Source organism: Leptodactylus fuscus, chromosome 3 (genome assembly GCF_031893055.1).
Source record: "Leptodactylus fuscus isolate aLepFus1 chromosome 3, aLepFus1.hap2, whole genome shotgun sequence".
Classification (NCBI taxonomy): domain Eukaryota; kingdom Metazoa; phylum Chordata; class Amphibia; order Anura; family Leptodactylidae; genus Leptodactylus; species Leptodactylus fuscus.
This window is the reverse complement of record NC_134267.1, coordinates 50,154,697-50,175,509: the sequence shown is the minus strand read 5'-3', so window position 1 is coordinate 50,175,509 and position 20,813 is coordinate 50,154,697. Positions and strand designations below refer to the sequence as shown.

General features: G+C 42.7%; 1 protein-coding gene across 1 annotated transcript; it reads left to right on the top strand.

Annotated features, from left to right (window-relative positions):
* The first annotated feature begins 3,790 nt into the window (after positions 1-3,790).
* On the top strand, positions 3,791-18,658 carry ERLEC1 (endoplasmic reticulum lectin 1). The gene is made up of 14 exons (XM_075267572.1): positions 3,791-4,059; positions 5,732-5,836; positions 6,018-6,098; positions 7,602-7,679; positions 8,457-8,517; positions 10,030-10,073; positions 11,764-11,987; positions 12,276-12,405; positions 13,628-13,786; positions 15,119-15,178; positions 15,780-15,904; positions 16,911-16,988; positions 17,073-17,148; positions 18,257-18,658. The coding sequence occupies exons 1-14, from the start codon at positions 3,907-3,909 to the stop codon at positions 18,326-18,328; spliced, it is 1,446 nt and encodes a 481-aa protein (XP_075123673.1). The 5' UTR covers positions 3,791-3,906; the 3' UTR covers positions 18,329-18,658.
* The last annotated feature ends 2,155 nt before the right edge of the window (positions 18,659-20,813 follow it).

Genomic DNA, 20,813 nt, shown 5'->3' with positions numbered 1-20,813 from the left:
CCCGCCTCTTCTTCCTCCGATGCCCTCCGGTCTTGTCCTCCTCCGGCGCTCGCGAGCGGACACTGATATAAAAAAAATAGCCTGGGCGCCTGCGCAGTAGCATGCGGTTTCTACTAAGGCTACTGCACATGCACCCAGGCTATTTTTTTTTTATCAACGTCCATTCGCGAGCGACGGAGGAAGACGGGACCGGAGGACATCGGAGGAAGAAGAGGCGTGGACAAAGATGAAGACACACCCTGAATGCCCGCCCAGCGTGCATGTTCGGTAAGTAGAGCACATTCTTTTTTAGGTCATTATTTTAAAACGGGGGGGGGGGGGGGGGGGGGGTAGTTTAATATAACTTTTACGGTGCCTTTTACGGTTCCTCTTCATTTTCTGCCACTGGCATTTTCGCACAGACTCGCTGTGACAGTATATTGATCTAGTGCATCGGCTTTCCATCGCAGCATCCCACTACTGATTAGGCCCGGATGAATGGTCCTAACCAGGAGGGATTCTCAAGCCGCTGAATCCGTGGTAACATCGAGCAGGAAGCTTCTTTTTTCCGCTTCCTACTGCGATCTCTGCCTTCCATTGAAAACAATGGGAGAGGAATCTGCTCCAGATTCGGGGGAGCAATCTGCCCCCAAATCTGCGGCAAATTCCTCTGTATGAACTGACCCTAAGGGTGCATTCACACGGGGTTTTTTGGTCAGGAATTTGATGCAGAATCTGCCTCCAAATCCTCCTCCAAAAAACGCCTCACATACAGTCCTACGTAATCTGCTTCTAATTTATTGCCACTAGCGGAAAAAAGAAGCGACCTGTCCATTCTTCAGGCATTTTTTTTTTTTTAAATGTAGATTGTGAGCCCCACATAGAGCTCACAATGTACATTTTTTCCCTATCAGTATGTCTTTTTGTAATATGGGATGGAAATCCATGCAAACACGGGGAGAACATACAAACTCCTTGCAGATGGTTTTCTGCCCTTGGCGGGATTTGAACACCAGGACTCCAGCGCTGCAAGGCTGCAGTGCTAACCACTGAGCCACCGTGTGGCCCCTTCATTCTTCAGGCATTTTCCACCTGAAAAAAAATCAATGCTAGTCAACGGGAGGGGGAAAAAAACACCTAACATTTTTATGACGTGGAATTGACAAAAAAAAAATGCCTCAAAAACCTCCAGGCGGATTTTCCATCTTCCATTGACTTGCATTGATTTTTTCAGGCGGAAAACACCTCAAAAAATGCCACACAAATTTTACTGAATGGATTTTTCCTGACCAAAAAACTCTGTGTGAACTAAGGGGGCTGCAGGTGTCCACTGGTAACTGATGTTTTAGCAGATGGGCTCTCCATCGTTTGTTTTCCTCTTAGGGTCCATTCACATGGAGGAAAATTCCACATCAAATTCCTCACCATTTTCCTCCATGTGAATGGACCCTAAGGGTGCATTCACACTAAGTATACGCTCATCTCATTCTCAGCGTAAAACACGTTCAGGATGAGCGCGTACAAAGCAGATCCCATTCCTTTCTATGGGAGCCACGCGTATCACGTTGAAAGGAATAGGGGAAAAAGCAGCCCATTCATTTCAATGGGGAGCGCACGTATGCCGGCTCCCATAGAAATGAATGGGATCTGCTTTGTACGCGCTCATTCTGAACGTGTTTTACACTCAGAATGAGATGAGCATATACTCAGTGTGAATGCACCCTTAAGGGTGCATGCACACTACGTAACGCCGTGCGTGTATGAGAGCCGTACACGCCGGCGTTACAGCAGGGCTGCCGAACACTTCCCATTCACTTCAATGGAGCGCTCGTAAACGCCGCTGTTACGAGCGCTCCCATTGAAGTGAATGGGAAGTGTTCGGCAGTCTGCTGTAACGCCGGCGTGTACGGCTCTCATACACGCCCGGCGTTACTCAGTGTGCATGCACCCTTAGAAGGATTTTTGTCAAAGGCTCCTTCAACTGACAGATTTCCCTCCAGACCCCTCAAAACACACATATATTTCACTCATATGATCTAAATGGGGAGAAAACCACTGTCACAATCCAACAGTTTATCTCCTCTGAGATCAAAATGATCAGGCATGTTGAAATCCATCTGCCCAATCCTGATATTCGCAAGTTCAACCAACGTACTTACTGTAATGTATACGGTCATCTTAAAGGGGGTATTCACTTTGTAATATTGATGGTCTGTCATTACACACCTCCCAACCGTCCTTATTTCCACGGAACATTTACGAATTCGGTGTCCTTTCCCGGTCGGCGGGAGGCATGTCCTGATTTTGGACGCTGATGAGTTGAACACATGGGAGTAAAGCAGGAGCTGTCACAGCTCAGCTCCTGCCTTACTGCTGCGCTCCGGCTTCCGGTGTGTGTAGGCGCAATGTGATGACATCACATCTGGCCTAAAACTATGTGAGTGGAGTGAGAGAGCGTTGGAAGGTGAGTATAAGTATTTGTGTTAAACATTGAGGGGAACGTAATGTAGGGGGCCTATGAAACTGGGGGCATATGGGAGGGGAGAACGGCATCACATTGGGACAGATGAATGGGGGGATGGCATGACACTGGGGCAGATGAAGGGGGGGGGGACGGCATGAAACTGGGGCAGAAGAAGGGGGGGGAACGGCATGAAACTGGGGCAGAAGAAGGGGGGGAGAACGGCATGAATCTGGGGGAAGAGATGGGGAGACATGAATCTGGGGGCAGAGATGGAGATGACATGAATCTGGGGCAGAGATGGGGAGACATGAATCTGAGGGCAGAGATGGAGATGACATGAATCTGGGGCAGAGATGGAGGGACATGAATCTGGGGCAGAGATGGAGGGACATGAATCTGGGGGCAGAGATGGGGGGACATGAATCTGGGGGCAGAGATGGGGGGACATGAATCTGGGGGCAGAGATGGGGGGACATGAATCTGGGGGCAGAGATGGGGGGACATAAAACTGGGGGTAGAGATGGAGGGGGGACATGAAACTGGGGGCATATAAAGGGGTTATATGAAACTGGGAGAGTTGGAGGGGGGAATATAATTTACAGGTGACTATAGGAGGATTATAATGTGTGGGAGAACATGAAAAAATGAATGGGAATGGGCGGAGTCAACATAAAAGTGGGTGGAGCTAAGTTTGCCACGCGCCACATATTTTGTCCCTCTTTCGGCTCTTCAAAAGTTGGTTGGTACGTCATTATATGTCATCAATATTAGACCTGTGACAGTCCGGACACCTGAAACCCCCGCAGATCAGCTGCTCTCGAACAACGTGGCTATTAAAAGTGAAAAGGCGGCTTTAGGTCCTGCAGCCTCGTCCCACTGAAGTCTTTGGAACAGTGGTCCCTAAAGGATAGGCTGGCTATATTACTAACTTGCCCCCTGCCCTGGTTTTTTGGGTTCGCCCCTGGAGAGATGCCGCTGTATGGTGCACAGATCATAAGTCGAAATCTTGAAATTACCCCTTTAAAAAAAATAATAAGAATACATTTGTTAAAAATACTAATAACACTATATTTTATTGAATAAATGTGAACAAAAACGTCAAAAATATTAAAGCAATAAAACACAAAAACGCAGTGAGGCAATACAATAGTGAATAGTGCTGCGTTTCGCAGGCAGTTTCCTCCATTATAAGGTGCAGGGGAATCTGAAGCGGCAGCTCGGAGAATTGTTATGATACAAACTTGTGTATCTATGTCGCTGCAGAGTGTGTGTAATAAAGTTGATAAAAAAAAAATATGAAAAACCATCGAGTACCCCGGAAGTGCTGAGCTGTCGCCTGTACGGGCCGGCTTCACTGCTCCCGGAAGAGACGTGGCGTCCTCGGCTGTGTGCGCTGTGCCGCTATGTGATTGGCCAGGGCTGAGCACTGTGTACAGAGAGTTATACCCTCTGCAGGGGAGAGGATGCCTAGGAGAGCACCGGCTGCTTGTGCCTGTGCCCCGGTCCTGCTGGTCTTGTACGGTGTGTTCAGGCTGTGCAGCGGAGGGAGGACACTGCCAGCTCTCAGCGATGACATCCCATTCCGGCTCAACTGGCCTGGGCCGGACTTCTCTCTGGTCAGTAGCACTGTGCTGGAGATCCGATGACTGGGGAGGGGGTGTGGCCGTGACAACTCCTGGGACTAAGTTATTACTCCTGGCAACGAATGAGATTGTAGTATGCATGCGGTACCTGAGGCTGTGACAACTAGGGGGTGTATGACAGGTGTGAATACTGATATGAGGCTCTGCCGTAAAGGTCAGACTTCTGTGTTTCAGTTTCACTTTGGGGGCGGGGGTTGGAGACAACTCTACCCCAATAACTGGCATTAAAATATTGGGCAAGCCATGTCCAGGTTATGTTTCCTAGGAACCAGATGTGGGGGCACAGACTGGATATTTAGGGTGACAATTACCCTAATCGGACAAACCTGAGCCGTATTCATATGTGAAAAAAAAATATTTGCCTTGCAGATTAAAGAGGACCTGCCGTGTCCATATCAGTGAATACGCGACTATAACAACAGGGGAGCAACTCGTCTCCCTTCTGCAATTCCTCTGTTATTCTTTTGTTCATAGATTTCTAGGAGGAATAGCAGAGGAACAGCACAGCGGTACAATAAAAAAAAAAAAAAAAAATCTGCCGAATTGATGTAATATAAGGGAAAGCAAGTAAACAGACCTGAACAGAGAGGTGCCGGGTCCTCTTCAATGCCAAGCCTTGATGTACCGATCCATTGTGTGCAGAGAGATTTATTACATTCAAAGACTGGGAATATATCCATATGTTATGTAATTGTGTATCCTGGACACAACATCTAGATGAGAGCAAACAAACCTGTAATCTCTGCCACAAACGCAGCAGACTGGCTATATAAGTATAGCACTGGACTACCATATCTAATCTAGGACTCTAGTCCTGGGTGTTACAAGTACAATTATAATGGCTAGAAAATGGGATGTGACTGCTGCGGACAATCTGTGGCTCAGAGCCGATGTGACAAACTTACTGGCTTTATAGCAGCCATCACATCAGAGATCTGCTATACAGTATCCGATAAACCAATGGCCAATGATATTCTGAATAGGGGTATGACTGATATAGTATGGAAATAAAGGATGGTTGTTTAGAGGTTGTGCATGGGTCCCTGATGTAAATGGTCCTCCATAATGTAGTACCTGACACATAGTAGCACCAGCCTTGCGTAATATTGGCGGTATTGATGTATCCACCACACATCACTGTATGTATAGAGTCAACCTTAGACGCTACATGCAAGTAAGTCATCAGGCCGTAAAGGAGGAGATATAGGGTCAGATACACTTACTCTCAAGAAACCTTTTGCAACATAAGTTTGTTTTTGTGGCCACTGCCTGTTTGGCGGGTGATAAACTACCAGATTGTCTGAAATGTCAGGCTTTGGTATAGGCCATGTACATAGGGGGTGTTCACGCAGTGTTCATACTGAACTTTTAATAGGCAGCAAAGTATAATGTAATAACCATAGCGTACTCTGTCATGTATACATATATCTATATCCACATGGCAAAGTCTTACATTGTAAAAGTAAACCCTTTCGTCCTTGCCCCATTGACTGACATTGGCAGATTGCTCCTCTGCCGTATAATAGTTGTAACAGATCAGATGAATACAGGACTCTTACAGAACAGCACTGAGTTGCCTGACATTACAATGTTATTATTACAATATTGTTCTAATCATTCATTTTATTTTTTATTTTTTTTCCAGCCAACCACAGGAATACCATACAGAGAAGACAATTACATCATTATGACTACAGCTGACAAAGAGAAGTACAAGTGTCTTCTACCACTTACTGGCAATGATCACCAGGTACTGGACAGTGTAGCTGATGCTGTGAGGTTGGTCCAGGAAATGCACTTGTCACACAGACTGTGTTTCCCAGGCGCAGACGCAGCCGTGTGAATTGACTTAACTCTCCTTTAGGACACTAAATACCATATTCTTGTTACTTTACATATAAGCATTAAATGTCTTCTTCTGTTCTTTTAAGGAAGAAGAAAGAGAATATAAAGGACCGTCTCCTGGAGAACTTTTAGATCCTCTCTTCAAGCAAACCAGCTGCTCATACCGGGTACCTTGGATTTATTTCTGTCTCCTTTAGAAGAACACGTGAGAGGTTCCCATGGCCATTATCTGAATAGTTTAACAGAGCCCATGCCAGTACAGAGAGATCTGGTGTAGCTGTTCATGGGCTACAATCAGCACCGCCTACCTAACCATAAGTCTTAATATGTTATATGGAGCTACAGCTACCAAAATTTATTCCACTTATGTAAATCAATTAGACTTACATATATTGATAGATGCAGATGGCAGAATCCATTATTAGATCAGGCAAACTGGATTTGGACTGGCAATTGTATGTATGGCTTGGGGTCGTTCACACGTGCGCCCTGTATCAGTCTGCTAGATTTCCGTCATATTCCCAGAGAAACTGCAAAGGGGACGGCTTTCCGGCGGTCAGTTTTAAAACCCATTCATTTGAATGGGTTTTAAAAGCAAACTGCTGGGATCCGTATGCTGCCGTCCCCTATTCAGTTTCTCTGGGGAATATGTCGGAAACCCGGCAGACTGACACAGGGCGCACAGGGGCGCAAGTGTGAACACCCCCTTCAAGTGTACTCCCGGTTATAAAACAACTTGGTATAAATGAATAGTGCAGGTTATATAAGGAACAATGTAATATATCTTGTTAAGGAAATATACTTCTTTCTCTATTTATCAGGCTGCTTTCCTTGTTCCTGCTTTCCTTGTTTCCTTGTTCCTGTTTTTTTATTTCTATTATATAAGGATATGTCTGTGCAGTGGTGAGGGTGAGGAGGATGCTGGGAGAGACTGACTTGCTGCTAAGTTCTGCAACACTTAGCAAGTGAGAGCTTTTGTGCCGCTACTTGCTCTGTACAGTGATAGGGAATTCTCTTATTGAGGCTATGAATCAGTTACTAGCTGACAGCAGATTTCTTCTCCACCCTCCCCCAGTGCAGTAACTGAGACACTTGGTCCTTTCCTTTGTGCATCTGAGAAATCATTAGGGAAATACCATTGGATATGTTGTATGTAGTCTAATAGGTACTAAATAGGTCCTGTGCAGAACTTTAATGGGGTAATCCTATCTCAGATGTTTATTGTACATACTTAAAATATGCAGTAAAGGTCCGGCCTCTGGGGGCCACACATAACTTGAAAACATTCAATCCTACCTGTGTGGCTCTGTTATATTGTTTATGTATCTGCCATAGACGTGAAAGCCTAGCCCATTAAGCTACGCTGTTACCAGAACTCACACTCACTTCTATAGAAGTTATCAAAGCACACCCAGCCAAGTTGTTTCCATAACTCTGTCTGGTGGTCAGGACACCATGGATGTGTTGTCATCTTCCAGAGAGTGGCATGCTTCAGGGCTGAGTAGTATTTAGATTGAGTCTCAACTCGACCTAATTCTTCACACAGACCAGTGTGCCTTAGAAATACTTCCTCTTACTAGATGAGATAAGAAGTTCCCTATTCTAGATTACATCTCAAGTTTTGCAGCAGATCTTATCATGCACTTATTATTCCATTACTAATATTACAGATTGAATCGTACTGGACATATGAAGTGTGTCATGGAAAGCACATCCGGCAGTATCATGAGGAGAAGGAAGCAGGGCAGGTACGTACATTATAGATGTATTTTTGGCTGGTCTGTATACTTCTTAAGAGTATATTCAAGCATCTGTCTCCTGAGAATACAAGCCTTTGTGAAGTCTCTAGGACTGTACGTGGATCTATAGAATTCAGTGGGGCCAAACATGCTGTCTTTTCTGATTCCACTTTCCAGATCATAAAGGCAAATTTCAATGTGCGATTTATGTGCGATATTGTCTATGTGAATATCACTTTGCAAGGAGTGTGTTGTGGTGTAAAGAAATGTTCTTGTAGACCTGTTATGTTGGTGATCACTCCAGTACATGGATTATTACACAATAGAACTAGATAATTGTACTGTATGTGTAGCAGCTGTATATCTGTGTTACTACAAGTATACACTGAAGGCTCCCATTGATTGACAGCAAGCGGCAATCCTAGAAAACCTCAAGAATTGATACAAAAAGTATGGTACTGCATTTCCTATGTTTATTGTCATTGCAGCAAACAGGAATGAAATTAGATTGTTGGTGCTGATGGCTAAGCTGCGATATTTTATTATATTTTATTTGTATTATACAACTTTTTGGAGAAGAAAAACAGATATGGACTGCGCATCCCAATATTATATACTGATCTTATTCTTCTCAGCCAAATCTACAAAAATGAACGTATATAATATACATATTGATCAAGGTGTATAAGCCCATTAGCTGCTTGAGGTTTGGTCCATGTCTGGTTTTCTTCGACAATTTTTATTTGTATTACATTTTGTTATTTATACTATGTACTTCTATTGTAGCAAACCAATATTCAAGAGTATTACCTCGGAAATATGATGAAAAAAAGCACATCTGACACAGGTTTGTTAAACCACTGAGACAGTATAATTTAGTAAACATAACTTATTACTTTTCTGATGAGAAATGTAGCTATATAGGGGTTTTTTTTTATAATCTTAAGGATGAACCTCTGAATGTCTCCCTAAACATAAGACTTTATCATGGTATTTGCACAGTTTTTTGTTGTATGGATAGAAAACAAATGGACTAATGCTATATGTGCACAACTGTGGGCATGTACCGGGTCTGTGGTTGGCACAAGGATGATATTCGTGTACCTTGACAGACAAATTAAAGGGGTTGTCTGGGGACTGTTAATTTACTTGTCCAACGTTATTGAAGCAAATGGTCTTGAGTCATATCATCTGACGCTGCCTTCAGTCTCCGGGTCGCTCCGCTTCCCAGTCTACGTTGCCCTCATATTCACCGATCCCACCAAATCAATGTGAGATTGGTTGAGGAGGGGCAGATTGACCTCGGACGCTGAAGGCAGCTTTGGATTTTTTTACTCTACTTCAGTGAGCCTGGATCTATTCTGAGTTTTTCCCTGGTTTCACAGACTCACACACAGACCTGTGGCAATGCATGTGTATAGGGCCATAGAATATAATGGGCCGGTGTGCTAGCTATGAAAAACACAGCTTGCATACTGACAATGCACATGTTCGTGTGCATGAAGCTCAAGCACTGCCCTTATATATTGTGCGGTTTGCACATCCGAATGCTGTGGTGCCTCAAATGACTGATCAGTGGGGATGTCTGGTGTCAGAGCCTCACACTTTTGATATTGTTGGCCTGTCCTGAGGATAGGTCATTGATACCAGAATCCCAGAAAACGCATTTAATCAGTCAGGATGGCGGCATCTACTGCATCAGCACTGGACATGTAGCTCTCAATATTGTGTAGTAACAATAAAAAATACATTTTGCCTATCAGTTTCTGATAACAGAAAGTAACAAGTAAATCAGTTACGGTATATACATGTCCATTAGAATTCTTTCTATATTTTAGTGAATTAAATACCCCCTTGCATTGTTTGTATAAATTTTGTGGTAAGCCTATTTGTTTAATGGCAGCTTCAGTAAATATGAATTCATTGACAGAATAGAGTCGCTCGACAAGGATGTAAATCCCTTCTCCTAGGAAGCAGCAGGAGAGTTGCACACAGCCTTATGTGTGTGTTTCGCCGTGTATCTCACAACAGCCCTTCCCCCTGCCGCAAACTTATCTACTCAGAACACCCGGCTACAGGAGTAGGTGTGGGGGTCTCTGATCTGCTGATCTGTCATTGCACCTACCAGAGACTGCTAGAATGGCTTTAGCGTACGGTGTATGATTTTTAGGACTATTGTGTGTTAATGAAAATACAAAAAAAATGTTTAAAATAAATTCCTGGTTTTAGAATATGTGGTTTTCTGATGGTTCAGTCCCAAGTACAGGTGGGAGAACTCCTCTGTCATATAAAGGTTTGTTTCTAAAACTATGTTGAAATCTGCAGACATCATTAACATGAATATTTCTGTACTTAATAGGTGAGAAACAGGAGCAAGGCGAAAAAGCTGGATTTCCTAAAGGCGTAAGTAAGGAGGGGCAAATATTTTCTGCTTTGTAGTATGTGCTTACATATGGCGTGGAGAAAAAGAAATCAATATTCCTCATATATAATGTTGTTAGAATTGTTCTGAGACAGACTGGGATGTGACAGTATACAGACATGTTATTTATGGTGATTTGTACTGTGCACATTGTCAGTGTCTAATGAGAGGTTGACCGGGATATCACTGTAAATTGTTGTGATTTTTCTATGATCGGATTACTTGAGCATATATCCTATTAATATTATAAATGTGAAAGTTTTTGTGTTTGGATGTTTGTGGGTTTGTGTGTTTGGATGTTTGTTCCTCTATCACACCGGAACGGCTGAATGGATTTCATAGAAATTTGACACACACCTACATATTGGCCAGGAAGGAAAAATGGTCTACTTTAAAAGTCTCACCCCAAAACGCCACCGTGACCCTCAAAAGTTGTCTCCTGCTCCGCTGTCGGCCCGGGCATGACGTCAGCGCAGGTAGTTACACGCCACTCCTATTGGTGCATGGCGGTGTGTGGGTGGGATAGGGAGCCAGCACAGCAGCCCACATGTTGGCGCCGAATTGTGGGCGTGGCCAGCGCGAGAGGACCCTTTCCTCAACATGGTGGCTGCCCACATGGTTCCGAACGCCGCTAACATGCTGGCCGGCCACACATTGCCTCAGGCTGGCGTAGCATGCAGCAGCGCACCCGGCCCGAACAAGCCCAGCCGCACGTACCCGCGAACTTTGCGGCTGGCAACACACGGAAAGGACCACACATGCTCGCTGAAGCTGCGGCCATGAGACACACACCTCCCCAGCATCTACATGGTGAGTGCTGCGGGGAACAGGGATCGGCGGATTGCTTAAGGGAGGGAGGGGGTACAACAGGGTGATGGGGAGGGGCCAAGGGGGGGGGGGTTGTCACCAGAGGGTAGAAGGTAAGTAGGGGGGAGGGGGGCCAGATTGCACATGTGGAAAGGTGGGGAGAGGGTAACTGGGGTCACGGGTAGGTGGTGGTGGGGGGAAGGGGTAGATGTAGGAGGTGACTGTGATCTCTAAAGGGGGGGAAGGGGAGGACCGGAGGTGCAGCAGCGGGTCCATGGGGTCCCGGCCCATGATGCTGTGGGAGGGCCCAGCGCCAGTCACAAGGAAAGGGCAGTGGGGGCCACGGCCACGCTGCAGGTGGTTCGCGCAAGGGTGAGGGAACAGCGGACGAAGTCACGGGTTATAGCTAGTAGCTCCATATAGAAGTAAAGCATATGTCTATTGGCTTCAGCATCAAGAGTCTGCAGAATTCATATCCACCTTGCATTCCGGGCGTGTTAAGGGTCTTGCTCTGGACTTAACAAGGATCTCCTTTTTCACCCAATAGCTTCTTCTCTCTTCTTTCTCTTTTTCTGTGTTCTTTCTTTCTTTGCCCATTATCCTGTATTAGTGACAGGGCCTAGAATCACTGTTGCTTCTTGATACTGACACAGTATAGTTTGTTCCTGCGCCGCTGCTACTACCTGTTCTTTCCATAACCTTTAGTTTACTTACCTGCACTATGTGACGTTGTCCTGACTTCTCTCATTGTTTATAAAAATGCTTGAAATAAATAATTTGTAATGAAAATCATAGTAATAAATGGTTCTATTATGGGGCAGCCCAGAACGTCCTAAAAATAGTGATATAATTGTTTCTTTTCAGATCCCGACCAAAAACATTGAGGGACAGATGACCCCTTATTACCCGGTCGAAATGGGGAATGGAACACCTTGCAGTTTGAAACAGAACCAACCGCGCACCACAACAGTAATGTACATATGTCACCCAGACGCCAAACATGAGATCCTGTCTGTAGCCGAAGTCATCACATGTGAATATGAAGTTGTAATCCTGACGCCACTTCTTTGTGCACATCCAAAGTACAGGTAAATCACCCTAGGCATCATATTGATAGATATTAGGGGGCTAATGTTTCAATGTGTCGATCAGTTGTAAACCCAGAATAAGAGGGTACCCACTATAGCCGGTGACATGCATCATGCTCATTGGTCACTAGTGCTATGTTTTTAAGAGTGCCAGTGCTGTTACAATTTCAGACTGTCATGTTTTACTTTTTCCAATATTTCACCATTGGAAGTGCTGCCTTGGTGCGACATATAATATATTTCAGGTTCAGCAATACATTGTCATGCGATTGTCTCCCTTTCATACAGGTTTAAAACTTCTCCTATAAATGATATCTTTTGCCAGTCAATGCCAGGGTCACCATTAAGGCCACAGAGCCTGGAGAAACTTGAACAGCAGCGGGAGATGATCAAGACGCCATTCAAGCCCAACAAGGAGGTAATGTAGTTAGTGTTGTACATGCGCACACACTAGGCAATGAATAGATGGATGAATATGGACCCTCGTGGATCGATTCATCAAAGTGGTGCAAAGGATACTATTATTGTCCATAGAGAAGAGAGTGCTGGAGTCTGTTGGTGTTTCAATGGCCAGTATAAGAGGACTCTCTGATCCTGGTTGTTTAACCCTGTAATCACAATTTAAAGGGGTCCTTAGCCTTTAATAAGGGAATATTAGGGGCCACACGGTGGCTCAGTGGTTAGCACTGCAGCCTTGCAGCGCTGGAGTCCTGGTGTTCAAATCCCGCCAAGGGCAAAAAACCATCTGCAAGGAGTTTGTATGTTCTCCCCGTGTTTGCATGGATTTCCATCCCATATTTCAAAAAGACATACTGATAGGGAAAAATGTACATTGTGAGCTCTATGCGGGGCTCACAATCTACATTTAAAAAAAAAAAAAAAAAAAGGGAATATTGAGGACCGGAAGACTCCTCTGCAGCCTGGGTTGAGTTTATAAAGGACTGGTGGCTCTGTTTCAGCTCTGAGAGTGTTGGCTTTGCAGTCTGGCTGGCTATTAAGGGTTTAAGCTCAGTAGAGATAAAGTAAACTCCTCCAGAAACGTATAGAAGAATCTGTATCTGTGTTGTACTGTTTCAGTGGTGCAGCCAGATGACACAGCACAGCAGCAAGGTAGTGGAGGATAGGGGTGTAAGAGCGCATAGTGATTTGTCTAAAGGTTAGTTAATTTTTGATGTGACTTTCTTTTCTAAATGACATAGTAATAATTCTGTGTTAGGCTATATAACATCTGCATTATATTATAATAACATCTGCCCGATCGCTTGGTCCACCAGCGATTAGGAGAATGAGGGACCGAAAGTTCACCTAAAGTGTCCTATTGAATACAGCATCAGTGCGCTTGTGTGACCGGCACTTCATTCTCCTCTATGGGTCTGCAGGCGATGCTGGAAATGAATGTCCCGGCTGCCCCATAAAAGTGAATGGAGCGGCAGTCACACAAGCTCATGGATGATATCGCCGAATGTTGAGAAAGGGTTAATCAGAGCAGAGAGCTGGAAATTGTGATGATGGTGTGAACAGAGCCTTCTGAGTTTTCCTGTAGTCTGTTGGTTGTCAATTAATTGTGAATTAAATATTAAGCATCTAGGGATTTTTATTTTTTTTTAATAACCTTTATGGTTCTGACTATATCATTCCAGGAAGAGCGGCAAAGCATTAAAGAGAAGTTCTCCACCATCCATAAGCCGGTGACTGTGGGCTCTCAGCAGCAGGTCACTGTGGGGACCACACACATCTCCAAGCTGACCGATGAGCAGTTGATCAAAGAGTTTCTAACCGGATCATACTGTTTTCATGGTGTAAGTCGTGCGTGTGTCTATCTATCTAGATATATAGATATATCTCAGTATGGATATAATCATTGGAAATACTCTATAAAAATGTTTTGATAAAATTATACTAAAAATAATTGCTTTAATTCAAAAATGAAAGAATTGAAAACCCAACGTAGTATTATTTCTCTCTAAATCCCCTGTAAGACCACATCTAGAATATGGAGTTCAGCTTTGTACTTCACATTATATAAAGCAGGACTTTCCTCTCCGATGATTTCAGGCGGAAACCCGGCAGACACCATTGTAGTCTATGGAGTCCACAGGTAATCACTTTTAGGCTGGGGCCCCACATTGCGGAAATGCAGATTTTTTTGTTGCAGATTTTTTTTTTTTTTTTTTTTTTTTTTTTTGAGCCAGTCAAGAAATGGCTACAAAAGGAATGGGAAATATATAGGAAGTTCTTATACTTCTACCTTCTGCTCAATCCACTCCAGACTTTGGAGGAGCGGAATAACAGCATCGCTTCTGCCTCTGCTGGCTTCATGCAGGGAAGGAGCATAGCAATGTTGCAGGCATCTGTGCATCTGTGCCGGCGTCTACACTCCCCGGCATCCGCCTCTCTATTACAGCGGATGCCGGGTCTGTATTCACATATGCAAAGCCAAGCGGCGAGATGCCGCTGGTCCTGCGTGCACACTCATAGACCAGTCTAGCCTTCACAATGCGAATACAGACCCGGCATCCGCTGTAATAGAGAGAGGCGGATGCCGGGTCTGTATTCGCATTGTGAAGGCTAGACTGGTTTATGAGCGTGCACACAGGGCCAGCGGCATCTCGCCGCTTGGCTTATGCATATGTGACCCCGCCCACCAATGACGCAACAAAGCCGGAAGAAAGAAGAATTTACAGCAACGAAGACTGGTGAGTATGCGACGTGGGAATACCCCTTTAAAGGGGTTATCTGCCTTCTAATATTGATGGCTTCAGCTTTCTATACTTGCACTGAGAAGCAGTAAGGTTTCTGCTGGCAGTAGAAAAACAGGAGAAAGAATCGATAAGCGACAAAAGGCAAACTTCAGTACAGGATTTCATGGACCAAAGACAAAATCCATTAATAAAACAGATTTCAAAATTTATTGATGTCACAAATGATACCAAAAAAGTAATAGCTTAGGTACAACCGTATGCACGTAGCCGAGCCATGATTAAATGGCACATAAATGAAATTGGTACATATCAGAAATGGGTTAATCCAGATGTAATGGTGATTTTTGCTTCTCCACAGTAACTCTCCCTCAGAAAGGTGTGTGTTTTTTCATTTTAATTAATTAATTTATTTATTTATTTATTTTGCAGGGTGTTGGTTGGTGGAAGTATGAATTCTGTTATGGAAAACATGTCCATCAGTACCATGAGGTAAATGCATGTGCAGTTTATGGGCACTAGGTGGCGCATTAACTCAAATGTTAAAGTAACATTATGTGCTTTGGTCATAGGTGCATCACTAAAACCATTATACACTGTAGTAATATAGAATCACTGTGCATCACCATTGACATATTGTGGACATGCAGCCATTTCTTCAGATGGGGTCGGTCAAAACTGATTGATTTTTTTTTTTTTTTTAACTTTTTTTTTTTTTTTTTTTTAGTCTAAGTGCATTGAGGCTGCACAAATGGGCAGAATGTTCACTTTTGGTTGATCATGCCAAACAATGATATTTTCAGCCAATTTTTCGCAGACTAAAGTCATCCATTGTGACATTGCAGATGTTTGCAGTATGGCTGAACATTGATTGCATTTATTTTGGCCAGCAGTCTCTGATGTGAATGCAGCCACAAGATGGCTAAGCACAGTAGGTTTCTCAGGCTCCACCAGATGTAGCACTCCTTAATTTATTTTTTGTTTGGTTTTTGCACCTATGATAGAATGGGAAATGAGACTTGACCATGAATATATGAATTTTCTAATGTCTTTTTTTTTTTTCTTTTTTTTTTTTTTTGGCTTTTCCATGCAGGATAAGGACAATGGCAGGACGACCCTTGTTGTTGGTGTTTGGAAGGAAGATCAACATTTAGAATGGGCAAAAAAAAATGTTGCAAGGTTGTATCATCCGCCCGATGAAGGAGTGCAGACTGTGAGGTGGGGCTTTATTATATAGCTTTGCGATGCCTTTAAATAATTTATTGTGACTTTGTGACCTTAGCCAACATGGGCAGTGTCTGCAGCAGCCTGACAAACCTACAGGTGGCCAAAAACCATCAGCTGTTCTTTCTATACCTCTATATGTATGCACACTCTGCTTATGGAATTAGCTGCTGGTTACTTATCACTTAAAATCAAAGGATTTGGCATGATGAAATCCGACATGACCTAACCATCTTTCCTCTGACATATAACATAAATGGAAAGTCAGGACACTGGGACCAATCAAATTGTCAGATTTGGCCATCATTCCTTTAGCCATAGGATTGTATTACTGGTGTTCTGATGCACATTAGTGTAAATCCATCATGGATCCTATAATAATCTGCCTTTGAGGGCAAAAAAAAAAAAAATCCTGCCAGAAAAGAATCATGGCACCCATGTGTACATTGCCACTCTACCACCTTATCCCTGCACTTAAAGGGAACCTTTCAGAGTGATTTGGGACTCTAAACCACCCACAGGTCCTTATGGATCAGCAGTTTAGTATCCTAAATCACCCTGGTGTAAAGCCATTAACACCTACACTAGCAGTGACAGTATTGCCATCACTAACTGGACACCTAGGAAGATGTGGCATTCAGGAAGATATGTAACAAACAAAAGGTGGTATGGTGGCCATCTGTTGGTTGTTGTCAACTTTTCCTGAAAATGGTGAGAAATTTTTTTTACCAACTTGACATAAGAGACCACCACCACCAGTCATGCTTCTATCTTTAGGAGATCATAAGGAAGATTTATCAAAACTGAAGCAACCAGATTGTCTTTACCATTACTAAAAATGACTTGTTGCTATACTGCGCCATTTCCTTTGCACCAGTTTTGGTAAATCTCTCCAGTTGTTCCTTTTTTTTTTTTTTTTTTTTTTTTTTTTTTGCTCAATGTTTTCTTGTCTTTGTAAAAATGTAAGATGTATAAAATAAAAATAAACTTTTCCTTACAGAATGGTGTCACATTTCTATGGCGGTGGCGATATCTGTGAACTGACAAATAAGCCTCGGCAGGTGATCGTAAAACTAAAGTGAGTATGATCTGTAAGTATAGAGCTATAATTCATGTTTGCCATATGGAAATAGTCAACACTCTGACTTCTTTATATTCTTAGGTGTAAAGAGTCGGAGTCTCCACATGCTGTCACTGTATATATGCTTGAGCCACAGACTTGTCAATACATACTTGGAGTAAGTATATTCAACTGTATTTCCAATGCATTTTAAGAAAGGAGGAAATTGTGTGTCCAGCGGCAAATACTCTTGCTCTGTGTGCAGTTCACATCAGTAATGTGTCCGGTACAAGCACGGTGTCTCATAGCTGCAGTCCAATATCTACTCCTACTGACTTTGCAAACCTTGTATATGCAAGTCTATATCAATTGACAATGCAGCCTTGTACAGGCTATGATCCAAGTCAGTTTGTTGTAGAAGGCACTGGGCAGGCCATAGCCATTACAAGTCTATGTCTGCCTCAACAGGACTGAAAGGGAGCACATAGGGTGAGGAAGCATATGATGGGCTTTGGCTTGGGTTTATATTTATCTATGCATATGTTTTCTCATTATCCCAAAAAAGTTGACAGGATATGGCATAGATGTCTGATAGGTGCAGGCCCCACCTCTGGTACCTGCACCTGTCTATAAAATGAACTTCCCCAGGTTCCATCCTCTGGCTCTAAATCATCACTGCCTCCCTGACACTGAAATCCAGATTATCCTCTATGGTCAGTCTTTACAGAAAAAGGGTAGCTGTCTGTGCTATGCTATTCTCATAACTGCTATAGAAGTGTAGAACAGTGAGCTGTATTGTATATGTAATTCCTGTTCAATCCCATGGGCATTAAAGAAACCGTATAGCTTAGATAGCTATGTTTCCATAAAGCCTAACCATTGGGGACAGTCTGAATTTCACTCTCCATCAAGTTGTGATGAGGTAGAGCTGGGGGGAGGGGTGCTTCATTTTAGAGATGGGTGCAGGGCCAACATCTGTGAAACACTTATGGTATATTCTATGCCCTAAATATCTTTTATGTCATAAGATATATCAAATTTTAAAGATAAAATACAATTATATTGGCATCTTTCTTAGTTGACTTTAAGCTGACCATATATTATAGACATCATATGTAATATCACCCTTGGGGGAGAAGTGGCTGAACTTGTCTCGAGTCACAGACAGGAAAAAAAAACCTAATTCTGTTGCAAATGGATCGACCTACTGGTAAAAAGTCTTATTTTGCAATGAAATGTCAGTCCAGTCACAATGAAAAAAATAATTTGTCCTCTGTTTTCTTCAGGTGGAATCCCCAGTAATATGTAGGATTCTTGATACAGCTGATGAAAATGGGCTCCTCTCTGTTCCCAACTGAGACAAGGAATGAAGATGATGGTTCTGCCGGGACCTGTGATCAGTCAGCAGGATCAAGTGTACAATATTTTGGCAACCATTTGTGTATATGTATGTGTGTATATATTGGATAATACAGATTTTAAATACAATAATCTTTGACATTTTTTTGCACCGAGCCATGACTTCATATATTACATGACCATGTCCTTGTTAAAGGTATGGGCTGTGTATCGTGTATTAGGATAGGAAGGCATGGGCAGCATTTCAAGGTCTTCAGTATATACTATACATATGTAAATATACATATGTATGATAAAAATTAAACATATAATAATTAAAATTATAATAAACATTTGCCCAGTTTTAAAGGATTTTCTCTATCCATCTTAGTGGTGGCATCTATTGTTTGTTTTTTAAACTGTAATTTTTATTGAAATTTTTGACAAAGAATGTGATACAAATGAATAAACACATACAATATGAAATAAGGCATCTATTGTTTTAATCTGTTGCCAATGATTAAAACCATGAATGCAGGAATTTTTTATACTCTAAACCCAGCCATGATTTCCTTATTGTGACTGGGATTTCTTCTTATAGATGTAATTTCCCCAAAACCCTGCCCCCCCCCCTTCCCGCCTGATAACCTGGCCACAATAAGGAAATTTTGACAAGTCCCAGACCATAGTACATTCCTGCACTCTGTCATATCCATTGGCAACCATCAAGACAAAAAAAAATCACTAAGATGGATAGAGAAAATCTTAAGAACTCTTCAAATTTTATAATTATTTATATTTGCAAAAATGTTTAACTATTAATAATCCACAAATCTAAATATAATTGATGATGGGGTTAACTGCTATTACTATGATCCCCATGGAGTTACTAAGCTGCAATGCACATGACCAGACATTATCTGCAATGGTGGATTTCGCCCCCCTCGGCTTATACTCGAGTCAAGAAGTTTTCCCAGTTTTTTTGTGGTAAAATTAGGGGTCTCTGCTTATATTCGGGTCGGCTTATACTCGAGTATATACGATAACAACACATCACATTCACCTCAAGGAAATTTTCCTTCTACTGCTGAGAAAGCCCAGGGATTGGTTGTTTTTTTTTTTTTTTTTTTTTTTTTTTTTTTATATGTTGCTTGAAGTTACCCCATAAACCCCCCCAAAAAAACTCACATCATCAAATGATACTAGAGATAAACCTTATCCATTTTCCCTGACGAAAAAGCAAAGTGGTGAGCCTTGATGAGTCCTTCAAAATAGGCACAAGCAAATGATAAACTTTGGGCACAAAGCATAAAACTTAAAAAAAAAAACAAAAAAAAAAAACAGATTTAGGAGAGAATAGGTGCAAGAGGAGTAATATATGGCCCCTATATGTTGTGTTGCCGTGCTAGTAAAGTTTGGGTTGTGACATTCACGTAGATATTACTTTGACATGTATCACCTACATAAAATGAAAATAACTCACTGAAATTTTCATTTTCTGTAGTCCGAGGCAGCACAATACACATGGGTTACAACCACATGGAGACAGGTTAATTAAAGCAGTAGTCAGATAATTAAACAATTAACCAATCAGACTCCAGGCATAAATAGGACACAGAGAGTAGGACACAGTGTATTGTGATGCAAGTAATAATACAAAAAAATTATTAAAGGGACGGATACTTGTGCTGCCTTGGACTATTTTCATTTCCCTGGTCGTCCTCGGCAGCACAATACACATGGGACCTGTGTAGCAGTACTTTTTAAATCGGGAGGGTTAGACGGCACCAACTCCAGCACTCTTTTGCCAAATGATGCCTCCTCTGCTGCCAATGCATCAATCCTATAATGCTGGGTGAAAGTTGAGATGGAAGACCCCGTGGCCATTCTATAAATTTGCTCAAGAGGAACGTGGCTTGCTTCAGCCCAAGAAGTAGATGTGGCACGGGTGGAGTGAGCCCTGATCTGAAGAGGAGATTGTCAGCCCAATAGTTGATAACATTTTTGAATGGTTGATCAAATCCACCTGGCCAATGTGGCTTTTTTGCCCTTGTTGGGACCCAAAACTGAAGAAAACAGATTCTCTGCCAACCGGAAGAATGATGTTCTTTGAATATAAATAAGTACAGCTCTTTTGACATCTACAGTAGGCCATTACTCTTTTTCCTCCTTGTGGATGGGGGAAAAATATGGGTAAAGAAAACCCCTGATTAATATTCCAGAATGTCTTAATTTTAGGCAGAAAAATTGGCATGGTTCTTTACAGCAGGCTATCCCCTAAGTCCCTAAGATTCTTTACAGGATAGGGCTTGCAGCTCACTCACACACTTTACAGAAGTTACTGCCACTAAGGGCTCGTTCACATCTGCGCCTGGTCTCCGTTCTGCAGGTTTCTGTTTCCTGCACAAAACAGAGTAGGAGACGGAAACCTTCAGGACTCTTTCTCACCCATTCATTTGAATGGGTTTGAAAGCTGTCCGGCCGTGAGCGTTTTATGCTCTCCGC

Excerpts from the sequence above, each read along its gene's own strand:
- ERLEC1 (XM_075267572.1), top strand. The coding sequence starts at position 3,907 with ATGCCTAGGAGAGCACCGGCTGCTTGTGCCTGTGCCCCGGTCCTGCTG. Across the intron at positions 15,179-15,779 it reads ATGTCCATCAGTACCATGAG|GATAAGGACAATGGCAGGAC; the intron begins GTAAATGCATGT and ends TTTTCCATGCAG. Across the intron at positions 17,149-18,256 it reads CTTGTCAATACATACTTGGA|GTGGAATCCCCAGTAATATG; the intron begins GTAAGTATATTC and ends TGTTTTCTTCAG.